This window comes from Rhinatrema bivittatum, chromosome 1 (assembly GCF_901001135.1).
Source record: "Rhinatrema bivittatum chromosome 1, aRhiBiv1.1, whole genome shotgun sequence".
Taxonomy (NCBI): Eukaryota; Metazoa; Chordata; class Amphibia; order Gymnophiona; family Rhinatrematidae; genus Rhinatrema; species Rhinatrema bivittatum.
Genome location: NC_042615.1, coordinates 61,712,906 through 61,725,895, shown reverse-complemented (window position 1 = coordinate 61,725,895; position 12,990 = coordinate 61,712,906). Strand labels below are relative to the sequence as shown.

Here is a 12,990-nt window from a genome sequence, read left to right as displayed (position 1 = left end):
CTCAAAAGGGATAGAGACAGAATGAAGGTGGTCCAGGGAAGGATGACCAAAATAGTGGGGAGTCTCCATGAAATGACTTTTGAGGAGAGGCCTAAAGACCTAAATATGTATACCCTGGAAGAGAGGATGTGCAGGGGGGAAGATATGATATGGGCCTTCAGATACCGAAAGGTTTTAATGATGCACGAACTTTGAATGTTTTCCATTGTTAAGGAAACAATAGAACTAGGGGTCACAAAATGAAACTTCAGGGGGGACGGGGGACGCAGAACCAATAGGAAATATTTCTTCATGGAGAGGTGGTGGATGCCTGGAATGCCCTCCCAGAGGAGGTGGTGAAGACAGTTTGGCATGAGATAAACACGGTGGATCCCTAAAGGCTAGAGGACAGAAATGAAGTGCATGGGGGTAACCCGTTAAGTGCGACAGTTACTACCCTTATCAGAAGCACAGGCATTACTACCCTCAGCAAACAAGCCTTGATACTTTTGATGCAACTGCAACATCACTCTCTGCTTTTAGGGGTGGGGGTTGGGAAAGGCAATTGGATTCAGTTGTCAACCAACATGGGCTCCGACTTTTATGGTCTGGCGGTAGTGATATGCAGCGATAAGGAAATAAGCACAGAACTGCTTTGATGGTCAAGTCTAAAAGCAAAACAAGCCAGCGTTGCTGGAATTTTCAGGAAGGCAGTTATTTTTTGTGGGTTTGACAGTTGCTGGCTTTTTGATTTTAAATATTACTACCCTTATAAGGATTGTGGATAACTGCATGGGCTACCTGTAAGAGAAATCTGGGTGTGGCCTACACGGCGTGGTAAATACTACCATAAGAAGCGTGCTGGGCAGACTGGATGGGCCGTTTGGTCCTTTTCTGCCATCATTACTATGTTAGGGATTACCACTTAGCATCCTGCTTGTCCTTGGTGAAAGTAACGTTGCTTGCTTGTAAGAGATGTTCTTGGAGGACAGCAGGATGTAACACGCTTGCCTCCCCTAGGAGTTGGTTCTTTTGATTCTCTTAGGTTTAAATGAGCCGAAGGGGGACGTCCGGCGATGACGTGTGGGAGCAGGAAGTAACCGGGGAAAGCTCCGAGGCTCCGCTCCCCTGCATCGGCAAAAATATCCTTTATTAGCTTACCGTTCCGCCGCCCTGACCACGGGATCGGAGGCTGGCAGTGCTGCCGCGCGGCTGAGACCGGGTGGACCCGCGGGTGATGCGCAGGTCAAACACACGGGGCAAGCTCGAGCGTCGACCTCACCGACCGCGTGTAGCCAAGATGGCCACGGCAGCCCAGTCTGGCGAGCCCCTGCTTGTTACGGTCACGGAGGAGGCCCTGCAAAAAATTTTGCAGCGCGTCACCGAAGCGCTGGATGGCCGCCTTTATAAATTACAGACGGCGATGGAAGACATCAAGTCGGCGGTGGAGGGCCACGCGAAGCGGCTGGACACTGCGGAGGGCCTCATATCAGACCTGGGGGACCGGTTGGCCACGACGGAGCAGCGTCTGGTGGGTCTGCAAGGACGACAGCAGGAGCTCCTGGCCAAGATGGAGGAACAAGAGGACAGGGGCCGCCGGAATAATTTAAAAATCATAGGTCTCCCGGAGGAGGTGAAGGAAGGGGACCTGAAGGAAATTGTCGAGCAGTGGCTCCCGCAGCAGGTAGGCCTCCTACTCCCCGGAGACAGGATCCAGTGTGAGCGGGTGCACCGCGTGGGGCCTATGCGGGATGGCCTGGGGTGCCCGAGACCGGTAATGGCCAGGATCTTGAACTGGGACCACAAGACTCGCTTGCTAAGGTCTTACCGCCAAAAGAAAGAGGTGGACTATAATGGCCACAGACTGTTGTTATTTAATGATTTCTCGGCTGCTACGGCAGCACAGAGGAAGGAGATGGCCCCGGCCTGCACGGCTCTACATCAGCGAGGTATTCGCTTCGCCCTGCTATATCCGGCTAAGCTGCGGGTCCAGCATGACAACAAAACTCTGTTTTTCAATTCTAAGGAGGAGGCTGAGGGCTTTGTGGCAAGTCTCCCTCCTGCGCCTGGCCCGTGAGGGACCTAACTTTTGCGGACTTCCTGCAAGTTGGGACGATCTTTTTCTTGTTTTCTACCCTGACCAGAGTTCTTCCTTTTTCATCTTTCTTGGCATTCAGTTGCTGGAATGTACTTTCGGAGGCTCCGAGGTCCCACTCCTGTGGTTTCCGTATTGAGGATCACTGCCTTCTGTTTCGTGAGGCCTTGAGACTATTGCGGGGGAGGGTTTTTTTTTTTTACCCCACTGTGTTCTTTACCTTGTGGACCCCTGACCAGATGTTTCCGTGCCTCAGCGCTTCAGCTTTCAGGAATTACTCTGCGGAACTATTTGGCTCCCACCGGGTGGACTCCACTTATGCATTTGCTGGAAGGAGGCGGGGGGTTTTGGTTCTATTGGGGGCTATACTACTCTTGGTGAGGGGCGGCGGATAGTGGGGAGCGGGGCCGGAGATGGGAGTAGGGGTGAATAGGAGTGTTCCTATGGAGCTCAGTAGTTTGAGCCCTCTGGAACGAAAGGGGGAATTTCTGTTGCTAGTGTGGATGTGCTGTATGTGTGTGAGTATGTGTGTTAAGGGACTGGGGGGGCTGGGGAAAGGGTCTCAGGGTTTTTGGTCTTCACGTATTCTATTGGTGGCACGAGTAAGGATTGCAACTTCCCCTCAAGGCCTAGGCTGGGAGGCCGGGAGGGGTTCCCACAAACTAAGCGGGGAGATTGGGTGGCTTCGGCTGCCCCGTCCTCCCTTTCCTCATGTTTACCTCCCTGCTAAAACGTGATGGAGCCTGTTAAAATAGTTACTATGAATGTGGATGGTATCCACTCCCCAATCAAGCGGACCAAATTATTTGCATTATTCAAACGTATGAAAACGCAAGTGGCGCTCTTACAAGAGACGCATTTGGAGGATGCGGAACATGCAAAATTAAAAAGAGACTGGGTAGGGCAAGCATATTATTCGTCCTATAATCGGCGCCAAAGGGGAGTTGCCATTCTTATTCACAAAAACTTGCCGTTTCAGCTGGAGCGTATCTGCCAGGATGCGGACGGCCGATATGTTCTGGTGGCGGGCACTTTGTTTCAACATCGTATTGTATTTTGTGCTGTTTACGCCCCTAATGTATACTCCCGGGGGTTTTTTGTATCACTAATCAATCTCCTGGCTGAGTTTTCGGACCACAGTCTCGTGGTGGGTGGAGACTTTAATATCGTGGCCAATCGCCAGCTTGATTACGCACCCCCCAAGCTCACTTCCCGAGGGGAGGGTACGGAAGGGGTAAACTTACTGTGTCAAGAGCTTCATTTGCTTGACATTTGGCGCGTGCTGCACCCGCTGGAGCGTGATTTCACTCGCTTTTCTCATCCGCATAAGGTATATTCTAGGTTGGATTATTTGCTGGTCTCAGATCTGTGTTTTGCTAAAGTACAGGAAGCCAAGATAGGGATTATCTCGTTATCTGATCATGCCCCTGTGACTATGGTCCTTCATTGGGGGTAACGGTTCGACCCCCTCACTCTTGGCGCATGCGACCTGATCTCTACTTAGATAAGGAATTTCATGGGTACCTGCAGACCTGCTGGAAGGATTATGTCGCCCATAATAAGACCCCGGAGGTTACCCCGTCAATTGTGTGGGAGGCGGGGAAAGCGGTCATGCGAGGGGCTATTATTGCGTATGTGGCTAAGAAAAACAGACGCTGCAACGAGGAAATATTGAGGCTTACGGAGTACTTAAAGCGGCCCAAAGTGCCCATATGGGGGTTTTATCTGAAGATACTAAAGCCCAAATGGATAGGGCGCGAGAAGCTCTCAATGGCCTACTGCATCAGCGGGCTTCTAAGTCCCTTCGATATTACCGTTACCAGCTGTATAAATACGGTAACCGCGCCAGTCGGCTAATGTCCCATCTGGTTAGACCTCGAGGTCAGCGTGCCTCGATTGTGGGAATTAAGGATAGCAAAGGGGTGCACCACACAACTCCCCAGGAAATAGCGACCCGGTTTTTAGAATATTACACGACCCTTTATGCCTCGAAGCCCATGGATACGGGCCTTGCTGCTCAGTTGTTTGCAGATTTACCTTGGCCGCAATTAACTTTAGACCATTTAGAGATGTTGAATAGCCCGATAACTACCCAAGAAATCTATGCGGTAATCAAACAGCTTAAATTGGGTAAAGCGGCGGGCCTTGATGGGCTGGGGTCTGAGTACTATAAAATTCTTAGTTTCGGGGTGCTGGAGCCTGTGCAAGCTTATTATGCTGATTTACTACATACTGGTCACATAACGCCAGCCTCCAATCAATCAGTTATTGTAGTGCTCCCTAAGCCCGGGAAAGACCCGGCGGAGGTGGGCTCTTATCGCCCAATTTCGCTGCTCAACGTAGATGTTAAAATATTGGCTTCTGTCTTAGCTGCCAGGGTGTCTACCGTCCTGCCCAGTATCATTCATGAGGACCAAACTGGGTTTATCCCGGGTCGACAGGGGGTACGGAATGTGCGGCGCTTGATCGGCGCGTTAAGTTATCCGGATGGGGCTGAAGCCTTGATCCTGAGCCTTGACGCGGAGAAAGCGTTTGATTCGCTTTCCTGGGAATATCTGTTCTGGGTGTTGCAAAAATATGGTTTCTCCGGGGCATACCTAAAATGGCTACAGGTATTATACCAGCGCCCTAGCGCTACTATCTTACTTAATGGCCTGCCCACGGCGGCTTTTCCGATCTCCAGGGGGGTGCGACAGGGGTGCCCCCTATCTCCTGTGCTATTTATTATGGCACTGGAGCCCTTGGCCATTTGTATAAGGCGTGCCAAAGACATTAGCGGTATCAGTCTGGATGGACACCCCTTGAAGTTGGCCATGTTTGCTGATGACCTTTTATTATTTGTGGGGAAACCGCGTACCAGTGTACCAGCCATCATTCACCTATTTGATCGGTTCCAATTGGTTGCTGGTCTCAAAATTAATTATGATAAATCGGAAGCCCTGTCATTACACGAGAATCTTCCAGTTACGTGGGACGGGGTGTTTCCCTTTCGATGGGCTGCCGGCAAACTAAAATATTTGGGAGTTGTGATCCCGAGGGACTTACGGCAGCTGCACTCCTTAAATATAAATGAGCCGAAGGGGCCATGCATTGTGCAATAATCTAGGCAGGGTTGAACGCGCACTCAGTTGAACATGCTCCACACCTGATTCTGTCGGATGGCGTTACTCAGCTGGTAAGAACAGAACACCTGTTACAGGTAAGCAACTTTGTTAATTCTATTTCTGTGTGGGGGTCAGATGCATACTATAATAGTTTTGGATTGGGAACTTACGATTCTTTGTATTGGTTAATAAACTCTTTCAGAAAATGTTTTCCAACCTTTGGGGGGTATATGGTTGTATTTTCTGGTCTGCTTCTCCCCTTTACTCATCCCCTGTTCCACATTTCTCTGTTTATATTTTCTTCTCTTTGGTGTTTTTGTTCTCCTTCCTTTTTATTTTCCATTTCAGTTGTTTCTTCTTTTCGTTTTTCCTTCTCCCTTCTCCTGACTTTGCTTTCTCTTTATCACTCTCCCTCTTTCTTTTTCCACCCTTTTTAACTCTTCCTATTCAGGTCCGCCCTTTGTCCATCCAGCAGCATTGAAACTGGGCGGGAGAGTCAGAGGCAGCGTTGGGCAGGAGAAGAGAGTAGGAAGGTGCATTTCCCATAGGGGAGAGGAGAGGAAAAGAGGCTTTGAGCAAGAGCCGGAAGAGAACCAGCAGCATCAGACAGAGGGAGGGGAAGCTTTGGGAGAAGGATTGCAGCATGGGTTGGGCTGGGGGCAGTGGCAGTGGCAGAATATAACAGGAGACAGTGTTGAGCCTGAGGCAGCAATGTGCCAACTCCCGTTTTCAGTTTTCTCCTACTTCCTATTCTCTCCCCCCCCCCCCTCATTCCTTCACTAGCTCATCTCTATCCTCACCCATTATCCTTTAGCCCCATCTCACATCCTCACCCCCATCTTTTACACTCTGCTCATACCGCCTGCCCGATCAGAGTGCTACAATTTATTTCTAAAGCACAACTAGCTGTACACAAAAGACTGTCCCTGCTCCATAGAGCTTACAATTTAGTCAAGGCAAACATACATGAAAATTATGATCTATGGGAAGTGTATTTATTATAGAGAAGTTCTTAAGGTTTAAAAGAAGCTTAAAATGGTGAGTTATAAAACTGAACCTGAATGTAGCTAGAGGGGAGAGCATGGTGCACCAGTTCAGGAAGACTATTCCAGGCAAGGTGGAAATTGTGGGAGTCCCTACCTTTCCCATTCCCTCCATTCCCTGAGTCCCCGTGCTTCCTGTTCCTGAATCTCCACATCCAAATCTCCACTCACCCCCTCCAACCGATTCCCAGAGTTCTCACTATTCCCCCTCCAATACAATCTCTTAGTCTCCCTTTCCCTTCACGTCCTCGCGCTCTGCTTGCTGCCCCTTCAGTTCCCACTCTCCATGCTCCCCCAGTGTTAGAGATGATAGTTGTCCTGCCTTGGCTGCCTGCTTTTTTGATATATCTCACTCACCTCCCTCTTTAGCTTGGCAGGCAGGAGCGCAGGGCTCGCAGTTGGGTGCTTCTCTACCCCAGTTTTCTGTCGTCCACTCCTTTCTGTCTGGCATGGGTCAAATGGATTATCTGAACCAAGGAAAGGGGACAGTGAGGTTAAGAGAAGACAATAGCACCCAGCTGCTGGCTTTGATGCTTCTGTGGCCTGGGTTGGAGGGAGCAATACCACTGCTCGTCTATTTGGGCCCTGCAGCAGGGGACACAGCTTGTTGCGGGCTGGGGAATAGCAGTAACAGGTAGTGGCTCTTTTTTGACTCAGCATGAGCTGAATTGAGGCAGGGCAGCAGCAGTGAGTTTTTTTTTATCAGCCCACTGTGGGTCACATAAAGGGGATGGTGGTAGTGGCTTCATTTTTGCCAATGACCATCTCCCCATTCCTTTCCTGGCCCCCTGGCAGGGAGAGGAGGATGATCCCTACTCCCTATACACTTGTTGGTCATATCCAACCTGGGAGTGGGGTTGAAGCTCACCAGTGAGTACTGCCTTCAATACTGGGGACATGGCCTAGAAAAAAAAAAACATTTTCTACTGGGGACAAGACTCATAAGAATGTAAGAAATTGCCATACTGGGTCAGACTGAGGGTCCATCTTGTTTCCAACAGAGGTCAATCCGGGATCCAAGTATCTGAGAAGTACCCAAACTTTAAATAAATCCCATGCTACTAATGCCGGTAATAAGTAGTGGCTAATTCCTAAGTCAACTTGATTAATAGAAATTTATGAACTTCTCCAAACCATTTTTAAACCCAGCTATGCTAACTGCCTTTACCACATCCTCTGGCAATGAATTCCACAGGTCTGGTAACCTTCTCTGTGGCGCAGCAGCAAAGAAATTCTTACTCAAACAATATTATCCTCTCCTTTCAATTCCGTCCATGATGAGGCATACTGAAAGTCTTTAAATTTGTATATCTTTGCTATACCTCAGTTGTAAGCAGATGTCTGCCATTCCCACTTTACTAGCCCCAGCAGTCTTCCTTGAAATAGTTGATCCACCTAATGTATCTAAAATGCAGTTCTGTGCTGCAGTAGTTTTTACCACCAAATCTGATTTTGGTTGGTTTTTCCTTACTTTTTCTTGATACAGAATATAGCTATTTATTCTCCTAGTTTAGACTGTGAAAACAGCACAACTGTTTTCACTAAAGGCTACTGTTGCTCTTTTTCAGTCTGTTCTGCCACAGGAAGACTCCTTAGAACCCCATTCATGAAAAAACATGGCTTAAGCCAAAAGGTGTCCTGCACATTCTTTTTGTGCTACTTAATCATTCAGAGCACCTTCTAACGGGCAAATCTTAAGCTTGGTGGCGGCCACCCAGTTGTGACAGCCTGTGAAATGTCATTGATGTTTTTAGTGCCCTCCTTGTAAGTGGATGTTTTAGAATACTCCTGTGGAACCTGAAAACACATGAAGTTCCACCCGGAACTAAAGCTGCTTTCTCTCCAAGATGCCTGTATCTTCAGTTGCACACATTCATGGATCTGAAAAATAAACAGTCCTATCAGGATCCTCATGTCTCCATTGCCATCTGCTGCAAATTTGGTATTGATAGGATAACAAGCAAAAATTGTTATTAGGTGCGCACATCTAAATAAATAAATATATGCACACAGAGACATCGTGATCTCATTAGCCTTATTTTTCTTAGGAAAGTAGGTTAACGGGTGATCTGCTGAAAACCTTAGTGAAAGTTGTAATGCCGCTTCATGCATGGATGGCATTTTACACATTCTCTAAAGTAGAGAAGAAAGGTTTCTATGTTTTCGAATCTCAGAAAAGGCAAATACTGGGAGTAATATTTTTGTGTTTTAAATGGTGGATCACATTCAGTCTGCTGTGTAGTGTTTGTTTAGTTTTATTGTTGTATTTATTTATTTATTTAAGAATTTTCTATGCCGACATTCATATAAAATATCGCATCGGTTTACAAAGAACTTGGTAACAAAAACGCCACAAGGGTCAAAGTTACAATGAACAGGGGGGAGGGGTAACTTGGAGGGGAAATAAAATGGTTAACTACATAGAGCATAATTTGAATAACTGGGAAGTCGGAGGTGTGACCACTGGAGATCCAGTGGCTTCTAAACTAAAGCCATTATACAATGGATTCTATATTAAGGCAATATACAGTGGATATATACAATAATTTATGTAAGTTTAGGAAGGAGAAGGGGGAATCATAGGTAGAAGAATACAGGCGGATAGCGGTAGGGAGAATCGTAGGGAATGAATTGGCTATGTGAAGGCTTGTTTAAACAGCCAGGTTTTTAGTTTTTTTTTATTTTTATTTTTGAAGGTTTGGGTATAGTGTTCCAGGCGTAGGTCTGGAGGCATGGAGTTCCATAACTTGGGTCCTGCTAATGAAAAGGCCCGTTCTTTGGTAGCGGCGAGGTGGAACAGCTTGGGCGATGGTGTGTGGAGGGATCCTTTGTAAGCGGCTCTGACTGGTCTGTTGGATGTGTGGCATTTTAAAGAGTCTTCTAGCCCGTGAGTGTGATGGTTGTGGAGTGACTTGTGGATGATAGTGAGGCTCCTATGGATTATTCTATAGTGGATGGGGGAGCCAGTGGAGGTCCTTGAGGATGGGGGGGTAATATGTTCTTTCTTGCGGGTGTTGGTGAGGATTCTGGCTGCGGTGTTTTGGAGCAATTGGAGGGGTTTGATGGTAGTCATAGGGAGGCCTAGGAGAACGGAGTTGCAGTAGTCGATTTCTGAGAATAGGGTGGCTTGGAGGACTGTACAGAAGTCACAGAGGTGGAGGAGGGGTTTTAATTTCTTTACAACTTGGAGTTTAAAGAACCCGTCTTTTATCGTGGCGTTAATGAATTTTTTCAGGTTCAGCTGGTTGTCTAGAATAACACCTAGGTCTTTTACTTGGTGGGTGGTTGAAACTGTCCAGGGAGAGGTGGTTTAAGTCTGGAGAGATAATGAGTAGTTCTGTTTTTGCTGGGTTGAGGGCGAGGTTGAGGTTATTGAGAAGCAGGTTAATGGAGTTAAGGCAGTTGTCCCAGACCTTGAGTGATTTGGAGACAGATTTATTTATAGGAATGAGAATTTGGACATCGTCCGCATAGATGAAATGGGTAAGGCCTAGGTTAGATAGGAGTTGGCAAAGGGGGAGGAGATATATGTTGAAGAGAGTCGGGGGGAGAGCGAGGAACCTTGCGGGACGCCTCTAGTTATGTTTATTGGGGGAGGGGGGATTCCTTATTACCAATTCTTACTTTGTATACTGAATATGAACTGGAAAGTGTCCTCTTAAAAGAGAATGAATTGAACCTCATCTGAAGCTTCTTTTGTGGAATGCTATTGTGCTGAGTTTATATTCTTATTTACCTAAAGCGGTAGAGAACCAGAGAGTTAGACAACTAGGCAGACTGAATGAGCCAGTTCTCATGTGATGTAATCTAGTTTACCATATATAATCATAGTTTGGTTTTTTTTTCTTCTGTAGGTGGACATGCACTTCCTCCAGCAGTAGCCCCCAGTATAACATTTGTGAACAGATGATCCAGATCAGGGAGGACCACATGCGCTTCATTTCAGAGCTGGCTCGTTACAGTAACAGTGAGGTTTGTAGGATACTCATACTACTGTTAAGTATATTGCAAGGTTAAAGATCTTAAGATAGTAAGTGTTTTACAAAGACTCTTTTTGGGGTCTGCTTCACTACAGCTACACCTTTGGTGTTGTATGTAAAGAGGTCAAGGGGATCATTCCCATATAGCCAGTGTTTCTGCCAGAGGTAGGGAGTAAAGTCTGAGTGGTAAGCAAGTTATAATATGCTATGATAGGATTAGCATATTAACAAACTATATAACAGAGTACGTTATTACTCCTGGGGGAATTCTGCGCACAAAAACTTAAAATTCTGCAAACTTTATATTGGTCAAAATAACACAATTTACATGACAGTCTTTAAGTAATCAATCAAAACACTTCTCCAAAAAGGAGGAATTATATTTTACCCTTACTAACACTCAAAAATGTTTTTTTGGGAAATTGTATCAGAATGATTGTGCCTTCACAGTCGCCTGGCTCTTGCCCTTACAGGGCTACAACCAGTATCGTGTATATAGCACACAGAGTCACCTCATTTACTCTTTCCCAATTTATTTTTTTAAAACCCCATCATGTGACTCACTATTTTCTTAAAAACCTCTCTCTCATGCAGTATTTAAACTTTACCCACACCTAAGTGCTCCACACATATCCTCAAAGCATTTCTTTCAAATTCTCAATTATTGATCATTTCAAATCTCAAACACATTTAAATGCTTATCTCTTTCTTTGCCCGCTATTCATTCAGTTCGCAATGCCGCTGTTATATACACACTCCCGCGCCCTCCCCCCTGTGAGCGCATCCACCTCTTCTGAGACCTCTGACCACCTTGCTCTTCCTGTATGTTGGTTTGAAAATGTACCCGCCGTTCTTGTCTGGGTTCTAAAAAAGAGGGAATTTTTCCATTACCCACCGGTGGTCCCGATCTGCCCCCCATACTTGTTACTTCATCACCCGAGGAATCATCTGAGCTTGAATCAAATGTTTTACGGCCCCTCCAGTGTTTGCTACGGGGATTGTGCAGGTTGGTGAAACTTGGGAAAGCTTATTACGTTTGAATAAACGACTTGTGAGAACCAACCTCCATTATGGCACTTTAATAGAGTACTGTCGGGCTCAGAGAATCCCCCGAGGCCTGAGGAGATATTAAAAGAACCGAAGCTATATGCGGAACAGGAAGAATTTTTGAGTAAATGGAATCAGATTCTTAACAAATGTTCCCTAGATCTGATGCTGTTGATTATAGAAAGAGCTAAGATGACTGCGGATTCATTGATGCAGGAACAGCTAGTTATGAAAATTAAGGCCCAAAATGAGGAGATATTTGAGAGTAAATGGAAGGATCATCAGGAGGCAATAAACAACTTTACAGAGGAAGTTAAACAGCAAAAGGTCAATAAATTTATAAGGGATGAGGAGGATTATAAGAAGGGTTCGATCTATTTTTGGATGAACCCTAAATTTAAAAGGGTGTCATCACAGCGTAAAACATTTGATTCAAGCTCAGATGATTCCTCGGGTGATGAAGTAACAAGTATGGGGGGCAGATCGGGACCACCGGTGGGTAATGGAAAAATTCCCTCTTTTTTAGAAGCCAGACAAGAACGGCGGATACATTTTCAAACCAACATACAGGAAGAGCAAGGTGGTCAGAGGTCTCAGAAGAGGTGGATGCGCTCACAGAGGGGAGGCGCGGGAGTGTGTATATAACAGCGGCATTGCGAACTGAATGAATAGCGGGCAAAGAAAGAGATAAGCATTTAAATGTGTTTGAGATTTGAAATGATCAATAATTGAGAATTTGAAAGAAATGCTTTGAGGATATGTGTGGAGCACTTAGGTGTGGGTAAAGTTTAAATACTGCATGAGAGATAGGTTTTTAAGAAAATAGTGAGTCACATGATGGGGTTTTAAAAAAATAAACTGGGAAAGAGTAAATGAGGTGACTCTGTGTGCTATATACACGATACTGGTTGTAGCCCTGTAAGGGCAAGAGCCAGGCGACTGTGAAGGCACAATCATTCTGATACAATTTCCCAAAAAAACATTTTTGAGTGTTAGTAAGGGTAAAATATAATTCCTCCTTTTTGGAGAAGTGTTTTGATTGATAGATTTAATAAGGAGGATTTTTGAAGCCTTTTTATTATAGATAGTCTTTAAGTAATTACATTTTAAATTGATAAAAAAGTTATTACTTAAAGATGCAGAATTTCTCTAGAAATTCACTGTAAGAGTGTCCCTTCCACTCTCTCTCCCTCCTCCCCTGGCCACTTTGCCCTCTCTGGCCCCAACTCCTCCACCTGCCAGTATCTCTCCCCTCCACCTCTAGGCTCAACCCCTTCCACTCTATTGCCAGTCCCAGAATTTGACCCCGTTCTCAGTACTGGCCCTCACACAGGCTCCCTCTGTCCCTCCCTCTCTCACACATGCTCCCTCTCTCTAATACACATACACACACCTTCATACAGGCCCCTCTCACTCATCTCGCGCGCACACATCCCCACATCCCTCTTTCTTGCATATATACCCACACAAGCTCCCTTTCTCTCTCTCATGCACTCCTTCACACAAGCTTTGTCTCACGCATACACAATCCCTTCACACAGGCTAGCACCCTCACATACACAGGATCCCTTTTTCATACACACGAGCTCCCAAACTTTCTCACACATACACACTCCTTTACAATCTCCTCATATCGGCTCCCTCTCACTTACCTCCCATGCTCTCTCTCACACCCTCCTGCTCTCTCTCACCCTCCCCTCCCCCATACCCCCTCCCCTCTCTCACACCCATTCTCTCTCACC

At 46.2% G+C, this 12,990-nt stretch overlaps 1 protein-coding gene across 3 annotated transcripts in view; it reads left to right on the top strand.

The window, feature by feature from the left end:
* Positions 1-12,990, top strand: part of CYFIP1 (cytoplasmic FMR1 interacting protein 1) — a 250,653-nt gene that overhangs the window by 78,597 nt on the left and 159,066 nt on the right. For all 3 annotated transcript variants that reach the window (XM_029611029.1, XM_029610852.1, XM_029610940.1), the window contains exon 11: positions 10,076-10,193. In XM_029611029.1, the coding sequence (XP_029466889.1) occupies positions 10,076-10,193 (118 nt within the window). The remainder of the gene's footprint in view (positions 1-10,075; positions 10,194-12,990) is intronic.